Here is a 22,585-nt window from a genome sequence, read left to right as displayed (position 1 = left end):
GCCCGGGCCTGCTAAGCGCTAGAACAGCACTCAGCGCTAGCCTTCGCTGAGAAAGCCCTGCTGAAAATGCACAGCTGAAAGCCTCTTACAATTAGAGTCTCATTAGGATCCTAAGCACCGTTTACTACTGTCATCCATCAAACGCCGAAAAACAACAAACACCCAGCAGCGAGCGGCAGAGGGGGAACCGGAGACGGAGCCCAGCCTGCGAAGAGGAAAAGCTGGCCCTCTGCCCTGGCCTGGACTGCCCTGGCCTGGATGTGTGTGGCTCCAGTTCCAGGTTGTGTCGGGCCACACACTGCCGTATGTACCCAAAATATGTAAATCAAAGCCTGCTGTCTCTGCCTGACAGTGAGCATAAATTTAAAGCCTGCTGTAAAATCGAGCTATGCCAGGTTGACCAGCTTTAAAATGTAACCGGTCAAGCTGGTCAGAAACGGATATAGCTGGGTATGAGCCGGTCAACCACCATGGCCAAGTTGGTCTAGCTGGGTATGAGCCGGTCAACCACCATGGCCAAGTTGGTCTAGCTGGGTATGAGCTGGTCAACCACCATGGCCAAGTTGGTCTAGCTGGGTATGAGCCGGTCAACCACCATGGCCAAGTTGGTCTAGCTGGGTATGAGCCGGTCAACCACCATGGCCAAGTTGGTCTAGCTGGGTATGAGCTGGTCAACCACCATGGCCAAGTTGGTCGAACTGGGTATGAGCCGGTCAACCACCATGGCCAAGTTGGTCGAACTGGGTATGAGCTGGTCAAGCAGCTAGTGCTGGTAGCTTGTCTGAGCAACTAGCTACGAGTTGTTTTAAAACATAGCTTGAGCTGGTCAAACCATGCCAAGCTGGGAGCTTGCCTGAACAGGTCAACCAGTTACCAGTTGTTTCTAAACCTTGAGCTGTTTTTTTCAGCAGGGAATCCAATAAGTTGACTTTGATACACACAACCATGTAAACACCAATGATAATTTCCTATTAAAAAAGGAAAGTGGGGTCTACGTGCCAGTAAAACACAGGAGTAGGTAGAGAGGGTAGGGCTCTGTCTTTTATGAATATCAGACTGAAAGCAAACCCTGTCACCCTTGCTGGTAACTCACAGCAATCAGAAATGACTGGATTATTCAGCCTGTGGATAATTAGGCTCACTCACTCGATACCCCTGACAGCAGGGCAGTTACAGCTCGGCTTTCACAGCATCTGTAATGGAGTTGGGTCTATACATTGAACCGTGAGTGGTTTTGTGCCATCCACAATGAGACTGCCAATCAGATACAGAAAACACGCTACATTACACATTACACATTTTACCAAGTGTGTAGTGGCATTGGAGTGTGTCTGTGTACACAGTTGTAAATGCATGTCTGTCTTTTGCATGTGTGCGTGTCTGTGTGTGCCTGTCTTCATACAGTAAAAGACATAATTATTCAGCCAGTTCACACAGCTGACATACACTGAAGGGCTGGCTCCTCAGACGTGGATTCAGCCTAGTCCTAGACTAAATAACATTTAGAATGTAGATTCTTCATATAAAGTTAGTCCAGGATTAAGATGAATTGGTATCTGTGAAAAACACATAGTGTATTGTTAAAACCTAAAATGTGAATAAGGAACAAGGTACATACCTACAGTTTGAGCTGCAGGTCTGGAACATATCCTCTGAATCACGGCTCCAAGAGTTCACACGGAAATGAGCCACAGAAGAGGAACGAGGAAAGGCCTTGACAGGCAAGAGCTCAGCAGCTGGGAAACCCCGTGCCAACAATGTTTGAAGACATAAATGTTTTTTTTTTTAGGATTTGACACAAAAAAATGTTCTTTGTACAGTTTCAGGGAGGCTAAAGCCTGTTTTCCATGGCAGTCTGTGGGCCTCTAGCACTGAAAGCAAAAATAAAAACATCCAGGAATGATCCCTGCTTCGGGGGCCACCGAGGTATAATTTACAATCCATTTAACTCATTTACAATCCATGTATGTACTTATTTGCCAAAAATGCAAGCAGAGAAAGAAGTTTTTATATAACAAATGACCTTCAATATGAAGACTTTTTCCAGATTATTTCATTATATTTACACAGGAGCACTTATTTATATTCCTCCGATGGAGTTCTGAGCCGGGGGCGGCCATCTTGGGCCGTCCGTGGGCTACGCTATCCGCCTGAACGTTAGCAGGCAGCTCAGCACTGGTTTTCCTGGGGACTGAACAGTTACGATGGCTAACAAAGAATGAAAATGGACGAAAGCACACTTTTCCTTCCTTTGTTATCTCCCCGGGTGGCTGAGGGCACAAATAATCCGTATAAAAACAGGAGTAAACCCGAAGCTTTAAAAATCGGCCGTATTCCACAGCGTCTTAATATATACTCTTTTTCTCGGGTCTTCGCACGGTACATTTAACTTAACGGGTTTCGTTTTTCTGTCTTCCGGGGCGAGTCGGTACCAGAGTCGGTGAAGGAGGGGAAACGTCGAGGCGAGGGTTAGGCTGATACGGCAGTGATTCGGTCAGATCAGGACGACGGTTTCCACGCGGGATCGCTCCATCGAGCCCATGGCGACCGGCCGGTTCCCGCGCAGGCTCCCGCACAAGCTACCGCGGAGGGTACCCCGCAGGCTACCGCGGAGACTACCGCCACTGCCGTTCAGCGTCCCCTCTAGTCATGCCACAGCCGTGGGGGACTGGCTCAACTGCGCCCTCATGGACTGGATGTTGTTGAGAATCTTCCGCTGGTGCCCCGCCAGAGTCACCCCTATTCTGAGAAGGTCCCTGGAAAGAAAATAAATCAAAATGGAGACCAGCTGTGAGAGAAGGGAGGGAAAATAAAAAAAGAAAGTGCAAATATAACATTTGAAATGACAGGTAGGACCTCGGCGACAGACTTGACGTGGCACTGTCACGCTATCTCCAGCGTCACTCTCGTTCGGAAGCCGGTAATTTGCATATCCTTTATTTTATTCCTGGCAGAAAGAAGAGACGAACACGAACAGCCAGACTCCACTCTATGTGCAAAATACAGTTTGTACCTGGAGTTCGCCTTCCTATGCAAATGCACTTTAACACCGGTAAACAAAGAGCCAGCAGACACCATTTTGGAGATATTTATCAGCTATTGTTACAACTCCCAACATGTATTAAATATGTACAGTATATCACTTGCGCACATTTAATTTACAGGTGCGATCATGTCACTGCGTCGCATACAAAAAAGAGTAACGATTTAATAACCACTTTGATAAAGGAGGTCTGACAGCTATAGCACACTGATTTTACACATGAAAGCACAGCATGCCCACAGTGGGCCCTCACTATGCCTACATTAGTGGTGAAAAACACCAGACTTATTTGCATGGCGCAGACAGCGTTTGAAGTCTGCCTGACGGTTGGCTTTTTTGATGGAAAGGTCTCCTCCCATCAGGAATTTTATGAGTTTGTGGGCAAAACCAGTTTCTGAAAGGAGCCCACCTGCCAAGACTCCAGCAGCGCTGGTATATAACCACCTGTGGTCATTTTTGAATACTTTCAAATACCAACGCGTCAATTTTAACAATAACATTCATCCACTCTCCACTCTCAAAAATAATTTAATAATTTAAAAATATATTTTTTTTAACCAAAATTTTCAGTCCATCTCTCACTGCATGAGATTTTTATAAAACTCCAAATTATAGCTTATTAAGATATGCTCTTTACAAATGTTACAGATTGGAATCATCATATTGATATACTCTTCTAGGCTTGTGATGGTCACTCATGATAATATGAATGCATGCACACGGCAAAGAATTTTGGATATGCAGAACTCTTGCTCCAAACCAATGTGTTATGCACCATTGAGTGCCTTTCTAATGTGGAAAAATCATCCAACAAAAGCATGTGCATTTGCATAAAAAAAGGGATGTATCAATTACTAAACAACTGGAAATAATTAAGAACAGAAGTTGTTAAACCCAGAGACTGATATGACCATCCTTGGACACCCCTGTGATGAAGGAACGGGCGGTCTGCTCCCAACTGTCCACTTATCTTCTCCACAACAATCTCCATGACCCCAACCAGTCTGGCTTCAAGAGTGGCCACTCCACTGAAACCGCCCTGCTTGCGGTCACTGAGGCACTCCACTCTGCTAAAGCAAAATCCCTCTCCTCTGTCCTCGTCTTCCTCGACCTGTCAGCCGCCTTCGATACAGTCAACCATGAGATTCTGCTCTCATCGCTGTCTGGGATGGGTGTCACAGGTTCTGCACTCGCTTGGTTTTCCTCCTACCTCTCTGGTCGCTCCTACCAGGTGACTTGGAGGGGCGCACTCTCCGACCCTCAACCCCTACGAACTGGAGTCCCGCAGGGCTCGGTTCTTGGGCCTCTCCTCTTCTCGCTATACACCATGTCCCTTGGTTCTGTTATCTCTTCCCACGGCTTCTCTTATCACTCCTACGCTGATGACACCCAACTCTTCATTTCCTTCCCCCCCGACACCCAAATCACCACACAGATCTCTGCCTGCTTGGCTGATATGTCTGCGTGGATGACTTCCCATCACCTGAAGCTCAACCTTGCCAAAACTGAGCTTCTCTACATCCCTGCTAAGTCCTCTCCGTCAATCGACCTCTCACTGACTGTGGAGGACTTTGTAGTTTCCTCCTCCCGTACGGCAAAGAATCTTGGGGTGACTCTTGATAACTGCCTCTCCCTGGCTCCACAAGTATCCTCCACTGCCAGAACCTGCAGGTTCTTTCTGTATAATATACGCCGCATCCGTCATATCCTGACGGAGAAAGCCACCCAGCTCCTAGTCCAGGCGCTCGTCATTTCCCGCCTGGATTACTGCAACTCCCTCCTAGCCGGTCTCCCAGCGTGCGCCATCAAGCCCCTCCAGCTGGTCCAGAATGCTGCAGCCCGCTTGATCACCAGTCAGCCCAGGTCGGCTCATGTCACCCCGCTTCTCATTGGCCTCCACTGGCTTCCTATTGCCGCACGCATCCGATTCAAGGCCCTAGTGTTGGCATTTCAGGCTGCTAAGGGGACTGCCCCACATTACATACAATCCCTGATCACTCCCTACTCCCCAGCTAGACCACTCCGGTCTGCCAGCTCTGGTCGCCTTACGGTTCCCTCTCTACGGGCACCTGGCGGTCGAGCTGCACATTCACGCCTGTTTTCCGTTCTGGTTCCTCAGTGGTGGAATGACTTGCCTACCACTGTCAGGACAGCAGAATCCCTCCCCCTATTTCGACGCAGACTCAAAACACACCTCTTCAAACTCTACCTTAGTCCTCCCTCCTGATTTACCCCGCCCCCCCCCTTCTGATACCCCTATCCCTGTCTAACCCCCCCCCCCAAAAAAAAAAAAAAAAAAAAAAAAAAAAAATTGCACTTATGATGACGACTATATGTTTAGAACAGCAGTCCAGGTGTATTTTCCTAGTTCTGGATGTGATGCTTTGACTTGTGGTAGAACCTATGCACTTGTAAGTCGCTTTGGATTAAAAGCGTCTGCCAAATGACTAAAATGTAAATGTAAAAAATGTAAGGATACTGATATGGATTTGGTGTGCCATACGAGAGACTTTAATTCAGGTTTTTGGCTTTAATTTTGTATCTGACTTTTCCTTTAGAGCACCTATTTTAAATTTCCCACAAATTGATTGTTTAGTAAAAACACAAAGGTCAAGGCTTTTTAAGTCAACTGACATTTTTATGCACACAATGCCGTTCAGAAAGTAAAAGTCCTCCCTAGTGCTTTGGTCCAATCACCTGTATTTGCTAATTAGCAGAAATGCTGACAGGAGCTAGAACTAATTAGTGAAATCAGACAGCAGAGTTCATGGTAGGACTTTTACTTTGACCCCCTGGACTTTCCATCTCTACACAGTGTTCATTTCTAGCCAAGAAAAATTGAGGACATTATGCTTTTGCACAAATTTAACTGTTCATTCATCACTGTAGAGAAGAACGAACATTTACCGTGTTTTTATTTCCCTAGGGGGGACCAGCAATAAAACTAGAAGGTTCCACTTTAGGAGTCATGAAAGGAGGATTCCAAAAACAGGTGTCCACTGATATGTGGTATTAAGAAAAAACGAAACAAACACAGCTCACAAAGTAAAAAAATACATTCTCTATAATTTTCCCATTTTACTTAACTGAAGCTTCTGTTATGTGTTTGTTCCTTGAACCAGTTCTTTTTATTGTCCTCTCTTCAGGTAATTACACATTCTCTTTGCAAGTTACCAAATTACCAGACTGTGAGCACCAGGAGCCTCGGACAAACCTCCCATATGCAACATAACTCTCAGCCAAATGAGCAAACAAAAAGTCAGGCTTTTATTGCCTGTGGCTGATTAGCCGCAGGTGAGCTAAATAAAACCTTCTCCATTCAGTGAGCTCCACTTAGCAAACAAACGGCCTTAGACTTGGGGAAAAGCAGCTACCATTTCTGAGAATTTCAGGATTATATAACAACACCCGCTATCGCATTTGTGAAGGTGAACTTAATGTTGGATCTAACCAATGCTTCCCATGAGCCTCTTTCCTTCTGTGTCTCTGACAGACAGGTTTTGACCAGGAGCGGGATAAGGGTTCTCTTTATTTCCTCTCATGTCAACTCTGGGCGCAGTGGGTAGCACTGCCGCCTCACAGCAAGGAGGTCCTGGGTTCGAATCCCCGTCGGCCGGGGCCTCTCTGTGCGGAGTTTGCATGTTCTCCCCGTGTCTGCGTGGGTTTCGTCCGGGTACTCCGGTTTCCTCCCACAGTCCAAAGACATGCAGGTTAGGCTGATTGGAGAGTCTAAATTGCCCGTAGGTATGAGTGTGTGAGTGAATGGTGTGTGTGCCCTGCGATGGACTGGCGACCTGTCCAGGGTGTATTCCTGCCTTTCGCCCAATGTATGCTGGGATAGGCTCCAGCCCCCCTGCGACCCTGTTCAGGATAAGCGGGTTCAGATAATGGATGGATGGACGGATGTCAACTCTGACGTCTGTAATCATGTTTCCTCAGGGTTTTTTCATCCAACTTGGCTCTCCACTGTATGTTTTCATGGCCCAAGCTAAAGCCTTTCCCATCGGAGACCAGGCTAATTAAAACGCATCAATGACTGTTTGTTGCTTTATTAAACCGCACCAGAGTTTAATATCTGATTATAACTATTACAAACCAGTAATGCTACCTGGCACCTAACATTTTGTACATAAATAGGTCAGCCTTATCCATCTTACATGCAGGTAATGCATGTCTTTTCACGTGGCTAAGGATTTAATACTGAGCTTTGATTCGTCACACTGGGAAAGAAGTCAAATAGACAAATGTTAATAACATGTAGAATCACTTACTTGATCTAGTTTTGTCTCAGCCAGGAAGCTATCTATTACAAAATATACTGGAATAATTTAAAAAGCCAGACAGCGTACCTTGCCTAACAATGTAATTATATACAGTACCTAATTGATATCTCTACATCCGGCAGAAGCTGTAGACCAGGGGTGTCTAAAAGAGGATGTGTGGGTGCAGGTTTTTGTTGTAGCCAGCACCATGACACCTCATCTCAACTAATTAACTAACTGTGATCATCAAACAAGACCTCTATATGTAGAATCAGCTGTCTTGGTGCTCGGCTAAAACAAAAACCTGCGCCCACAAAGACTGAACAGCCCTGCCGTAGACCCTTACTTAAGAAGCCATTTTTGTGCAGGTATGGACCCAATGACTAAGTTTAACACATCAAACAGAAGTGCGGTCTGGCAGTGGTTACGTACTCTGATGTCATTTGTGAAACCAGCGGGAGGGAGGTGAAGCCAGAGCTGAGGAAGTTGTCCCTGTACTGGGTCATCTTTATGGCACACAGCCAGTCCTCCACGGAGGTGAAGGTGCTGAAGTCTGGCACGGAACGATCCAGAAGGGGTTGAGAAGGCCTGGGGGTGGGGAGGAGATGAAGCTGCATCAGTGCTCCTTTATTTTACCACCTTACATTCAAAGTGTGTGTGTGTGTGTGTGTGAGAGAGAGAGAGAGAGAGAGAGAGAGAGAGAGAGAGAGAGGAGTGGGGAGAGGGAGAGGGAAATGAGAGAGAGGGGAGTGGATAAAGGGGAAATGAGAAGGAGAGGGAGTGATTTGTTTTTAAAACCCCTTGACCAGGACAATATTCCAAAACAGAAGTAATGAAGCCTCAAAAAGATCAAGCGACAACAAAAAACAAACTCAAACAACCAGAGAGAGACAGAGAGAGGTAGAGAGAGAGAGGGAGCGAGAGGGAGATAGGCAGAGAGAGAGAGGTAGAGAGAGAGACATAGAGAGAGACAGAGAGAGGGAGATAGGCAGAGAGAGGTAGAGAAAGAGTGAGAGGTAGAGAGAGGTTGAGAGAGAGAGACAGAGAGAGACAGAGAGAGGGAGATAGGCAGACAGAGAGGTAGAGAGAGAGACAGAGAGAGAGAGAGAGAGACAGAGAGAGGTAGAGAGCAAGAGACAGAGAGAGGTAGAAAGAGAGAAAGAGAGAGACAGAGAGGTAGAAAGAGAGACAGAGAGAGAGAGACAGAGAGAGGTAGAGAGAGAAAGAGAGACAGAGAGAGGTAGAGAGAGAGGCAGAGAGAGGGAGATAGGCAGAGAGAAAGAGAGACAGAGAGAGGTAGAGAGAGAGTGAGCGTGGGCTCACATTGCGGTGATGGTGGCCACAGCTTTCAGGCTGGTGGGGTTGCGGATCATCTTGTCCAGCGTGTTGACGATGTCGGCGAAGCGGGGCCGGGCGTTGCGGTCCTTCTGCCAGCAGTCCAGCATGAGCTGATGCAGGGCGGCGGGGCAGTCCATGGGCGCGGGCAGTCGATAGTCCTGTTCGATAGCATTGATCACCTGCGGGAGAGGAGAGGAGGGCGCCGGGTGATTAAATAGTCCAACTGAAGGATAGGACGGGGATAACAGCCAACCCGACGGTCACAGACGGTTAAACACTTCGCGGCACGCATTTTAGCGCAGCGATGCTGAGTCCTGGGTTTTGTCGCCCTGTATCCCACAATGTACCGTTCCTCATTCATTCCTCAGTGTCTGCAGACTCACCTCCTTGCACCTGCAAAACTGCACTACAGATCCGAAATGGAAGTGCGACTTTCTGGCCTCCTTTCCGGGCAAAGAGTAATGCTTTTAGTTTCGACTCTCGCAGAGAATGTGGGGGCGAAGAGTCAAACTATTTCGCTGATTTGGTCCTTGAGAGAAGAGGCTGAAAGGACACCAACAGCAGGGTGGAAACGGGGAGCCAACATCTGCAGGAAGACACTGGCACCGTTCCCTGCTGCTGGGCTGCTCTCCCGCCATGAAACTGAGCTGGATTTTACTGCTGGAACTGCTGGAGGGGAACCAAACATGGAAGCACAGCCAGCAAAGGGTAGATACAAGACTCGAAAAGAACACAAGCATGCCCTCGGGTACTTCAAAGGCCAGAGTATCCGGTATAAAAACATGTGTTCCGCTCGTCCGATTCAGAAACGATAAAGAAGGGGATGTGAGGACTTCATCCACTGTTGGAAGAGAGAAATGGTTAAAAAAAATCCTAAAAGGCTGATGAGTTTTTGCTGTAAGCTAATGGCCAAGAACCCATCAGCAGATTCCCCCCCTCGCCCCGACAACAGACATAGAGTAGGTATGCCATACATGTCATCCGCCATTTCATTTGCTCAAAAACCAAACGTTATTTGGTCGGTTTCAACCACACCCTCAGTCCACCGGTTTCATTCCTCTTCAAAGTAAAGGCGTGATAGCAGATGAAATGAGAGCTTTCAAAAGCGACAGTGCTCGCAATCACGCTGACCACATCTCGGGCGCAGATTGACCTCTCCCAGCAGGTGCCGGCCAATCACACGTCCCCAAGCCCTGCTGTGGTGTCAGTGGGGATGAGACGTCTCATCACGCAAATGCTTGATTGCCCCATGAGGAGGAGAATGTGAGCTCTAATGGTCCAGAGACACTCGCCCATCGTCCCGCATCTCCGTCAACTCTACAGGACTATCACAGGCTGATTACAGACGGGCGGCAGGTGAAGACACAAGGGAAGGGAACAAACCTGGGTCAAATACCCCATTGTTTTGGATTCAAATACTTTTTCTGTGCTCGATTGATCGTGCCTGGTGCAATTGAGCCAACCAAGAGGACCAGAAGGGGTTTGCACTTCTCTCTACACTTCATTGTACGTCGCTCTGGATAAGAGCATCTGTTGAATGCCTGTGATGTAATGTAATGTCAGAACATTTTGAGAGTATATCATAGGTGCCAATACACCAGACAAGCTCAGTAAAGTATTTGAATTCATTACATTACATTAATGGCATCTGGCAGACGCTCTTATCCAGAGCGACGTGCAGTTGATTAGACTAAGCAGGAGACAATACTCCCCTAGAACAATGCAGGGTTAAGGGCCTTGCTGAAGGGCCCAACGACTGTGCAGGTCTTATTGTGGCTACACCGGGAATTGAACCACTGACCTTGTGGGTCCCAGTCATGTACCTTAATCACTACGCTACAGGCCGCATGCTGTGTTCACGGTGGCTTTGCACTTCAGGAAAGCCTGTAGGAAATATTCATGAATCTCTCCTACTTCTCCTCATAGAAGATCATTTGTGAAACCCCAGGTCAGATATCAGTGTTGCCATACCCTCACACAAAATGAAAGTGTATAACAAATCAGAGATGAAGAGTGGTTTACTTAAGGAACAGCATCTTTGATTCACTGATAAATTCTCTGTTTGATCAACATATCTCTCCTTATCCCTCTATTACATTAGTCAGTGACCGGTCACTGGTTCAACCAAGGGGTGCCTTTGGCTGCAAGTGTGAACATATTTCAGAATCACCCATGTTTTCTCCCTCTTCAACCATACCTACGATAGATGGCTCCATCTTTATCTGATTAGCCACAAGCTGAGCAAATCGGTTTCTTGATAATGAAACGAGATCCAATTAAACAGTCCATTAAAACGGTTCACCTTACCTATATGTTTGGATCAGTCGGGGTCATTGAAATTTCAGGAGATATATCAGATAAGGCAGAAACGGTCTGCGGTTAATTTGCAGGTAGCGAATGTGTTTCAAATGTGCGAGAGTCTCTCAAATAAAGATGACGGTCAAAATCATCCTTCTGGGTACTTCTGTAATTACACCTGGGCCTGTATTAGCGGTTGATTTTAATTAAAGAGCAGCCCGTCCCATGGTGCCTCGCTTCGACTGCCCACTCCCTGATTAAGATGTCTGGCTTCCCGCTGCGGTGTGGTCAGCGGCGGAATAACGTCAGCATGCAGAGCGCCGCAGTTTTTAAACGGGCAGAAACAGACACGAAGGGTTCGGTAACTTCTCTCGCTGGGATCTCATGAAGCTCTGATCTGTTAATTGCTGTTAGTTAGTTAGCAGTTCATTTCTCTTCAGAGTCACACAAAACAGCTAATTTCTGAATAAGTGCCTTCTCAGGAGACAGACCAAAACATGAACGAGATCAACGGGAGGGGGAATTGCTGATTCGCACACAGGTGATTTAAACGGAACGAGGCGCGATCGTTAAGACGCGTTCTGTCTTTTCAGCAGCTTTCTGCGCTTCACTGGGCTGGAACTCAGATTTGGCTCATTGACGGTTCAGGGCAGGGGTGTAAAGAGAGGACAACAGCACACATACACATACCTGTGTACAGAAACACACATGCACATGGACACTCAGGCATACACACATACACACACACACACACACGCAACGCAAATTCACACATGCATGCATACATACACTCAAATATGTACACACACACACACACACATACGTGCACGCACACACATGCAAACACACACACACACACACACACCCAGACAGGCACACACACATACATACACACACGGATACAGACATGCACACCCACACACGCACACACACACAAACACACCTACGCACCCACACATGCGCACACACACACACACACACACACACACAAACACAGACACACACACCATCCTATACCCCAGCAGACTGAAGCATCTGCTCTGTTGGCCCTGTCTCCCGGAGGGTGGTCCAGGGGAAGCAGCTGGCTGGAAAGGGACTGGGAGATGAGCCTTTAGCGCGGGCAATGTGTTCCAGCGGACACAGGGACAAATGAAGCAGCAGCCTCTCTCACAGCTAATGAACACTTTAGTGAAGAGGAACACGGCGTTTAATCAGCCTGTACGGTATGGAACATGAGTCACAAACACAAATCTGTTTCCACTGCCACACATCATTATGTAGAGTCACAGGCTCTCCAGGAAAAGGGGGGAAAGCAATATGCGCGTTAGGTCCATTTAAATGAAACCAGCAATTTAATTTACAGGAAGAGCCCTTAGTTATGACCACGTGTTAAGGCCAATGAACAGAAGGACCCAGGGATGGGCATCCATTTTGATTCAGAGCAGCAACATGACGCCAGCTCGCATTAAGTTCATTGAGCAATAGTTGATTTGGCTTTTAAGTTACAATAAAAAAACAAAACGGACCGTATAAAAAGTAAAACCTACATCTTGGTTGGACATGTCCCAGTATGGCCTCTCTCCGAACGACATCACCTCCCACATGACGATGCCGTAGCTCCAGACATCACTGGCGGAGGTGAACTTCCTGTAGGCGATGGCCTCTGGGGCCGTCCACCTGACTGGAATTTTCCCGCCCTGAGGGGAAGAGAGAGACAGAACGACAGAGAGAGAAATGAACAAATGGAAAGATGGTGAACTATGGGCCCTGCTTACTGCGCTGAAATGCTACTGAACATGTCAATATGTTCTGTAGCACTGAAGTAGCACAAAGCATAAACTCACACACACATACACACACACCATTTCCCTCTGTACACTGAGAGATGCTAGGATTCATGCTCACCCCCCTTCAACTGTGCCAATATTAGTCCAGGAACAGAACAGAATATAATAGGTTAGGTATCTTAGGTATCTGTGCTCACTAGCGTGTATGGCTGGAGGCTCAGCATCGAAGCATTGATCCTTTACTGGAGGAATACAATGGGACTTTACAACTGGCCATGAAATTTCAGTTAGTGAGCCACCGATATTAATCTTATCCCTATATATACCATACACACATTGGAAAAAATTATAAAAGAGAGTAATGCCAAAGTGTATGTGGACAGGGTGTGTGTTTGTATGTTAGTGTGTGTGTGTGTGTGCATGTGAGTGTGAGTGAGTGTGTGGATACCTGAACCCTTGAACATCACATGCATTATGATGATCAATCGCTGACATTGTAGCACATTGTAGCACATCATGTACACTCGGGAGGTGCTTGCGTTTAATAGCTACTAATAGCGTTTAATGGCAATTAGGCTGACATTCACACTTATTTGTATACCTCTGGCGTCAAAGATGACAAGTCTGAATGCTGCAAATTTTCTAAGGCTGCTGTATTGATAACTTTACTGCTATTAGAGTGCCGCTATTTGCACAAACATTTTGAAGCATCTCTTTTCAAGAGGCCATCTTGTTTTGTGAGAGGCAAACCCTGAGGTGTGGAATAAATACAAATGGATCATAACAGCAAAAACAGCAATTCAGTTGTTGAGAACCAAGGGGCAGTGGATTCAAAATCATTTGACATGATTATATACTTCAATAGACAAGCCTGCCTGTTTGCCCACTAGAATGAATTTCCCTCGGTGTATCTAGAAAAACTCTAGATGTTACCGTTTATAATTCATAACATATGTATTATATAATTTTTTTGTTTTGACTATTTTAATAAATTCATACATTTTCCAACGAGCATCCAAAGCACACATTTTGTTGAATTACCTGACTTTACAAGTTACCGTTGTTGGTACAGTACACCACAACACAAAACCAATGGACATGTGGACTAAACTCATAGTAATAATCGACAGCTAGCCTGAGTTTGATCATTTTATATAAACCGTGTGGTGGAAGACAAGAAAATCTGGACAGTAACACACACCTGCAGTGCTTGACCCGCTAAAAGCCAGAGAAAAACACCTCTCATACATCACAGACAGAGACTACACTCTTGTGGACCTTACAGTGATAAGATATTAGAGGCCCGGTTTACGAGGGGGCCATTTTGAGACCTGCGCTTGTAAAAAATGAACAAGTGTGACTGCTGGGACCTTGCATCTTCATGTTCCCTGCCTCCTCGCGTTGTTCCGCCGATCTCCGATATCTGCCTGCTTGTAGTCCTGCCCCGGGACACCTCTGAAAATGAAATCCATCACCGGGCCCCGGAAAAAAGAGAAGGATCGCCGCGGAAAAAAAAGCCTCTCCGAGTCTCTCGGAGGGTAATAACGTTTCCGCGGCAGCCCGAGTGGAGGCCGCTACGCTCGGCGGCAGTAATTAACGCTGTGGGGGGAAGGAGCTGGCTGTGGCGGAGGCTCAGATCCGGGGTTTAATAAAGCAAATTGCCGAAGTAAGAAAGCAAACAAAGAGAAGACAAAAACATAATAAAAAGAGCAGGTTTTAATAACAGCTCGGGAGAAAAGAGAGCACCCTGGGAGCGAAGTCATGAGCGATGGCGGGAATAAAATTCCTTTCCGTCGTCGTACGGAGTCGTGGACGGCGGAAGGGAAGTGCACGGCCATGTATAAGGAAGAGACATAGGGAAAAAATGGGGGAAAAATGGCCTGTAAAATATTGTAGTAGCATTACGCTCAGAGTTGGATCTGCTGCTTATTTTCTCATTTCCTGCACTGCTGAAATAGCATATACTACTTCCATGGAGCACAGTGTCATCTTTGAGCCGATTATTAATTCAATGATAGTGGAGGCAGTGAAATAGTATCAAAATATGACCTAAATATTTGACGCTGAGTGCAAGATAGGGGCATGTTCATAAATGTTCCAATGTTTCATAAATTACTGAGTCAGAAGTACACCAATCGACCATTTTAGAAGAGCAATGACAAAGCGCACCACCTTGACGCTGGTGAAAACACATCCACAAACGAGAGTATGTTGTACTTTTTTTTGTTTTTTTCTTCTTCTTTGGTATCTGTGAAGGAGGGTGGTTGGGGGTTGGGGGGGTGAGGGTTGTCTGACATTTTCAGAGTAGGTCTATGGGGGATTCCATGGATGGTGTCAGGTTAAAAGCAATCACTGTGAACATCTGTGGGTGCCAGGATAGAGGAGGCTCCAGAAACTCTCTGCGAGACGTTCGTACAGCTCGCGCAGCTGGGATTCTGTGACTCCACTGAGTAATGATCATCTGCCGTCATTCACCCAACTCATAGAAGGGATGCGCTCCACATGAGTATCTGCCTACAGCCGCAGAAACCAGCTTCACACAACGCAACACGCAAAGCTTCACCTAGAAACCTGCAACTCACCACGTCACATTCCAGTTTAAAACCTTTCTTTAGTGTATCCGCGCATAAAACATTTAGTAAATATATCATATTTATGACGCTGGTAAAAAAAACGTTTTCCACATTTGTATTTTGGTGCGAATGACGTGTCCACATGCACTTATATACCCAAACTAGGGTCCTGTGATGGAGAACAATTAAGAAAAAAATAAATAGAGCAGAGTGGTTGCAATGGTTGAAATGAAACTGCAGACAAACACAAATGGCTGTTGCTTTCTCCCTCTGGGTGCAGTGCATGCTGGGAAAACCACAGCAGGTGAAAAGGGCGCTGCACCCAGCCTTATTTTCCATCTGAATCCGCAGCGCACCACCTCCTCCTGTAATAGGAGCTGCCAGCCTGTCAACCTGCTGCATTTTTCATGGTGAGGATGAGAAATGGTGCTGTATTTTCCTCCGTTCACTATCGACGCTCCCACCTCGCCAAATATCGCCCGACCGCCCGCCCCGCCCCACAAAAACATCCACAAAGCAGCCAGGAAAGGTCCAGATAAGACCTGATATCACACTTCGCCCAGAGGGGATTCCAGCTTGCTCAGCCAATATCTGTGGTAAGCTGCACACCATACGCCAGTAGTAACATTTGCAGTTTCCCAGCACCACAGGCGGAAGTCTCCGAGTGAAATGAAATCTACAGACCGAGAGAGACGCTCAGTTTGTTATGATTTTTTACTACTGCAGGAGTTTGTCTGATTTGCGAAGCTGTTTGCATATTCAAAGAAAGTCGGGAAAGAACATGGGGATGGAACATCAACCAAAAACCAAGCAGAAGATAAACCTACATAAGTGACCAGTTGCAGTCATAAAACATCTTAAGGCTAAAAGTAGCCCCAAACTTTCCAATTTTGAAGAAAACTTTAAAATAATGGGCGTGTCTGTCCTAACATAGCACTCCAAAGTATTCAGTCTAAGAGTAACTCACAAAGCATTTTGTTTGCTAAAACCAGCTCTGGAATCCACAAAGTCAGGGGTAGTGAAGAAAACTCCTATCGTAGGTTTCAAAGACCCACAAATCCACCTCATAATTGGGTCTAATTGTGTTGTAAAATGCACTTAATGGCGAGTGTAGTATGGTTATACAAGAGTGGGACGTAGGAAAGCCACATTTATGTGGAAGCATATACTGTGTGTTCCCACACTTCTTTCACAGTCTTTGAAGTGATGCCGGCTCTAAATTCCCTGTTAATAATGTCCTTCCTTTCATGGGCCATTTAGGCAAGAACCAAAAGCTGTTCTTATGTCCACTTTGGTTTTTGTTTGCAGGAGAATGTAGCATCACACATCGCTGTCAGCCATGGTTATTCGAGCCTAATAATTAAAAGGCTGTTTAAATGCACATTCGTTAATTATATTACAAGCTGCCAGACATGCAAAAGGCTGAGAGTTGGCAGAATACATACTTGAATAGTCAGTATATTATTTTTGGTCTCATGTTAAATCAGTGATACATAGCCTAGATTTTTATTATGGTAAATGGTTGGCATTTATATAGCACCTTTATCGAAAGCGCTGTACAATTGATGCTTCTCATTCACCCATTCATACACACACTCACACACCAACGGCGATTGGCTGCCATGCAAGGCACCGACCAGCTCGTCAGGAGCAAATGGGGGTTAGGCGTCTTGCTCAGGGACACTTTGACACAGACCGGGCTGGGGATCGAACCGGCAACCCTCCGACTGCCAGACGACTGCTCTTACTGCCTGAGCCATGTCGCCCCCATGAAATTCCATGTCGCCCCCATGTCAAAATCCTAATTTGAATATGGGAACATGATTTGTACCTCCCGCTAGAGTATTCTTATGATACATCGACAAAGACCTATCCCCTATCACCCAATCACTGTGGACATAGTAAGTAAGCTGGCTTATGAAACACATCATCCATACTAACAAGGGCAACCCTGTCCATTCTCTTAGCATAACAGTTCTCAGATTGCTCAGCTGTTTGTGAATAGACTTGTATTAGGAAACTCCTTAGCTAGGAACCTTTAGTGCCACTTAGGAAAACTCTTAAGTGGTAAGATAAAATATTTTCTGGCCCCAGAACAATATGGGGAGAAGAGGAATTGATGAATGAAATGAAGGATAGAAAGATTTATGGAGAGATGCTAACCTGATATAATAATCAATAGAAACACAAGGAGGCACAGGGCTGGTTCTTCACTTACAACAACCAGCAGCCAAACGGTTAATGAAACACACATTAAACCCTACACCGAAGGCCTTGAACCCTGCCGAGAGGACATACAACAGGGAATCAAAAGTAATGGGAAAAAAAGCATGGAAAAAGCATTAATTTGGAAGAGGAGCTCAAATTGTGAGTAAATCTTGCGGCATCAGCGTAATTGAATTCCCCTTGCCCGGCCAGGGATGGTGGCCTTGCTCTCAGAGACCCATAAAGGGAGAGGGCGCTTTAATTAACAGAGCAGGTGGGTGGAGCTCAAGGCTCTCCCCCTCCAATCCTCTATCGTTCCTCCCTGACTGACAGCATGTCAACTCCGGGTCATCTCTGAGCCCCGGCCATGGAAAGGTCACTCAAAAGGTCTCCATGAGAAAATAAGTAAATAAATAAATAAAAATACCTCTAGCCGCAGATGGTTCTGAATTCAGACTCAGGCCCGTAGAACAAAACAATCTTCTGGCTGTTATATTCCTGTGATATCAGTAACCGCTTAAAGGTCGCCTGGGACAGGGGCTGCAAATGACTCATTATTAATCTTCACTCCTAGCATTTAACATATAAAGGAACTCATTTCAAGTTCTTTGTGGAAGTTGTGGGAGGGAAAGTAATTTGGTAGATAATCCTCACCCTACCACTGATCCTCGTTCCACTTAGAGCCTTTTTACCAACTCGTTTTGGGGGAACGAACAAAAACCAAAAATACAATCACTATGATACTTAAAAAATTTCACTAGAAAACACGTGCCAAAAAATAAACCAGTAATTCTGTTTTGTAAAGGTAATTCAGTTGTTTATACAAAGACAAGTTCTGCTGTGCTGTTTTCACTGAGACGTTCAGACACGCGGCAGGATGGCTTCTCGTGCTGTGTACATACTGCAATTCTAGCTAAACACGCAAATAAATGTTCTAATGCGGTATTTGCTAGTATTTTACAGTTCAATTTAATCCTTAGTTTTGACTACTTAGTATACACATTTTCATCTGTTTGCTTTTTTTTGTTTGTTTACCATAACACTGTACCACTAATTGGATACAAGATGGTTTCTTTCCTTTATTTTTTGTAATAATGCAATTTCAGCTGCTCAAGAAATTATACATTTTATAAGAAGATTATTTACATTTTATTTACAAAATATTAAAAAAAAAAAAGTTTATATAGTTGTCCATGCGGTGGAGGGGCAGGAGGTGGTGGGCGGATTAAGAAACAGCCTGCTTTAATGTGCAATGGATGTCTTGTGGTGTTCCTAAGCACTGACTCAAGTCCTCTGGAAAGCCAGTTACTGGTTACCATTGATATGAGAATCAGAGCTGTGAAAAATGCTTTACCGACTTCAAGGCAGACGACCACAAGCATCCAGCTGTTGCCTCTGATAAAATCAGAGCTTTCTCTTTCTAGAATAACCGTGTGGCCTGCAGGGCGTGAAATAGCCAATCGCACGGGGGAAGGTCAGGAGTGCATAGTCTTTCAGACACAGCATTCCTTGTTTGTGAGCCGAGAGTTAGAATATGTAAAAATAGGGGAACATTGTTTTGATTATGGAGACAGCACCTCTTAGGGGAGCGTGCTGGAGGTAAAATGGCCGCCTCTCTGCAGCCCCTATGTGTCAGAGCTTGTCGCATCTCACCGTGTGTGGGTGGATCGTCAAATCACAAATCCAATGTCAACACGAATTACTACCGTCTGCAAGTAGCACTTGGGCCAAACAACTTCAGAAGCTCCTACCTTTTGCAGTTATATTAAAGCCATATAAAATATCAAGAGTGGAGTAAACAGTAATGCATCAGGAAGTGTATTTTTACAGATTTTCAGAATCCCCTGCCTCTTCCAAAACGGCAGTGACTGACGGCCGTTTGAATTATGCACCATATTTTATTGTAATGATCAACCACACGCAGAGGAGGAAGGCCACTTCACACTGCCTAGCTTCCGGAGACAGCCGTGTATTTTTATCTTCCCTGGGACTTAATTAACTCCCTGAAAGACCATTAGAAAAAGCCAGAGCTTTCGGCTTACAATTAATTCCAGCAGGTATTTGGTGAATACGGAAACCCTGCCAAGCTCGGCTTTGCCCGCGCTACCTGTTCACACCTGCAATGAGTTTTCCATCAATCAACAGTCTCAGCAGGTCATGAATTGTTTGTGTGAGTCTCTCATTTCTTCCGAATGAGAAAACTGGCTGAACGGAAACCTGGGGTTGATCTTCAGAAATAAACCATGGAGTGAGTGTATGGACGGGTGTAACAGGAAGTTGTCAGTTGGCTTTGTAAAAATGACATGAGGTAACAGTTATAGTGAGGAAAAACCTTCCAGAAAACACCACCAACATGTGTCAACATGAGTAGCAACAGTAATGTTATCAATAAAGCTATTGCCATTTCAAGTGAAGTGTATTCAATGTATTTGGCTAGGGAGGGTTAGATTCAAGGAATATCTATAAGGCATTTTCACACATTCCAACTAATGCTACCTGATGAAAAACAGGAAAATACTGGTAACTGCGACACAGTTGAGCTTCATATTTGTATATACGGCAGTGGTAGCAGCTCAATATTCTATGTGAGACTTTCCAGGGTGATGTTCAAGATGAATCATCTGCAGGTGTGGTGCAGTTGGCGGGATATGAAACGCTACATTAAGAAGAGAGAGTGCTGAACTCATTTTCAGTTTCATTCCCAATGCCTTTTTAATACCTCTTTTTAAATGAGTAACTACCTGTCCAATTCCAGTTATTTTTGTACTGATGTGAATTAGTGTTATTGGAAATGCTTAATAACTCTTAAGCTGCACGGAGTCTGATTTATTGACAGATAACTATTAACGTTAGTTCGCTTAGAAATAAGTTTGCTTGCTTAGAATGCTCATGAATTTGGTGAAAAGGCTGAAATTTTCATGGTCTGTGTTTTGAAAATTCAGTTACCGTGACCTCTGAGGCTGGCAAGCCCGTCCTTCATATTGCATGGAGCCACTCATTATAACTGAGCAGTCCAACAGCTAAGCAGTACAGTCATAGTGCCAATGGACTGTGTGTATTATGCAACAGGATTTTGCAGGAATAGTAATGAAACCCACACTCTAAAGTCACTTACGTGTCACTATGTCGCTCCACACCCCTCCCTGCCAGTCAGTAATAGCACAGGCAAAACTTATCCCAGACTATGGGGCTCCAGGACGCTGTGCATTAGAAATAGATTTATTTTTTCAAATTACAGCTAGTCTGCTGCAACTATAATATTTAATAATTAAATGCTGACAAACATTCGAAACTGAAAGAGAATGAAAGTTATGTGCACACACACACACGCACACATACACACACACACGCACACACACACACGCATATATTACTGTACAGCCGTTAATAACGAGAGGAGAGGAACTCCATCCCTCTGCACACGCCGGTTTAGTGAGAGCTCAGAGACACCTGGTTCCACAGCTTATTCTGCTAAAAGAGTCAAAAGACGGGATTAACCAGCAGAAAGGTCTCCAATGAACCCTTACGATTAAGAGCTCAGCCGAACAGAAACTGAGCAGGCGCAACGCGATCCCGGGCAGAGAGGGAAATGCCCTTCTGAATTAGGCTGAATGCAGCCAGTCAACCAATTATGCAATTCCGCAACGGCAAATTTGTGATTGACTGGATGGTTTGTCAGACGCATCTCTTTTCAAGCCTCATTCTGTCTCCTATCAACCAGCAACTCCAGCCGGACCCACAGAACGTGTCACTGAGGATATCTGCCATTTAACACTGTAGGTTATTTTGAATACCGCTAACAGTCTTAATTAAAGCACAGCTAAGCCCCAATTAGAGCACTGAATAAAGGCATGGAGCTCACCAAAGTGTTCCATGTATAATCAGGGGGCAGCCTGTAGCCTGGCGCCTAAGGTACATGACTGGGAACTAAAAGGTTGGTGGCTCAAGCCCCGGTGTAGCTACGATAATATCCGTGCAGCTGTTGGGCCCTTGAGCAAGACCATTACCCCGCATTGCCCTAGGGGGGAATTGTCCCCTGCTTAGTCTCGTCAACTGTAAGCTGCTTTGGATAAAAATGTCAGCTATAATAACTGTAATCAACTGTGCCACATAGAAACTCTCATAGGGCCGGTTTCACAGACACAGTTTAAGCTTAGCCCTGGACTAAATTGAGTGTTCTGTGGAGAATCATCATTCAAAATTGAATTTAGGCTTAAACTATATCTGTGAAACTGGCCCATAGAGCACATTCAGTTGTCTATGAGAGTTGAGTTAACACTGAGAGTAGAGAGTAGGAATGTGGCAGAGAGAAGCAGGGAGACCCGTCTGGTTTGAGAAGCATAAAAATTAGGAGGAAGAGGAACCTGGTGAGAGATGCTAGTTTGTGACAGTGCAGAGAACTGCAAGAACAGATGCGCCAGACACAACTACATTACATTAATGGTATTTGGCAGACTCTTATCCAGAGCGACGTAAAGTTGATTAGACTAAGCAGGAGACAATCCTCCCCTGGAGCAGTGCAGGGCTAAGGGCCTTGCTCAAGGGCCCAATGGCTGTGTGGTTCTATCGTGGCTACACAGGGGATCGAACCACAGTCGGGTCCCAGTCATGTACCTTAACCACTACGCTACAGGCCCGCTGGATTACAGAAGAGGGAGACTCACCAGGGAGCTGGTGTAGGTGGGGTCGGACGTGTCGTCCTGAAGGTAGCGGGAGAGTCCGAAGTCGGACACCTTGCACACCAGGTTGCTGTTGACCAAGATGTTCCTGGCGGCCAGGTCTCGGTGGACGTAATTCATCTCCGAGAGGTACTTCATCCCGGCCGCAATGCCTCGCATCATCCCCACCAGCTGGATGACCGTGAACTGCCCGTCGTTTTGCTTTTGGGGAGGAGAGCGACAGACTGACGTCATTCAGGGAAGCACCAAAGCGCTGTAACATGGCCAAAAATCCCCCCGCTGTAAGAGTACTTTATCTGTTTTTAGCAAGAGAAATCACCACGCTCACCAGTTTTGATTTGCTTCGTGCTTTGAAACCAATTAAATATAAAAATTTAATTACAATTCATTACAAACAATG

General features: G+C 45.6%; 1 protein-coding gene across 1 annotated transcript in view; it reads right to left on the bottom strand.

Moving 5' to 3' along the window:
- LOC133127998 (ephrin type-B receptor 1) overlaps positions 1 to 22,585 on the bottom strand; it is a 164,171-nt gene that overhangs the window by 2,915 nt on the left and 138,671 nt on the right. The window contains exons 12-16 of the mRNA XM_061241173.1: positions 22,171 to 22,386; positions 12,489 to 12,638; positions 8,629 to 8,822; positions 7,738 to 7,893; positions 1,619 to 2,756 (exon numbers count right to left, since the gene is read on the bottom strand). Coding sequence (XP_061097157.1) covers positions 2,648 to 2,756; positions 7,738 to 7,893; positions 8,629 to 8,822; positions 12,489 to 12,638; positions 22,171 to 22,386 — 825 coding nt within the window. The 3' untranslated portion in view covers positions 1,619 to 2,647. The remainder of the gene's footprint in view (positions 1 to 1,618; positions 2,757 to 7,737; positions 7,894 to 8,628; positions 8,823 to 12,488; positions 12,639 to 22,170; positions 22,387 to 22,585) is intronic.

This window comes from Conger conger, chromosome 5 (assembly GCF_963514075.1).
Source record: "Conger conger chromosome 5, fConCon1.1, whole genome shotgun sequence".
Lineage (NCBI taxonomy): Eukaryota > Metazoa > Chordata > Actinopteri > Anguilliformes > Congridae > Conger > Conger conger.
This window is presented reverse-complemented; position numbering and strand designations above follow the sequence as displayed.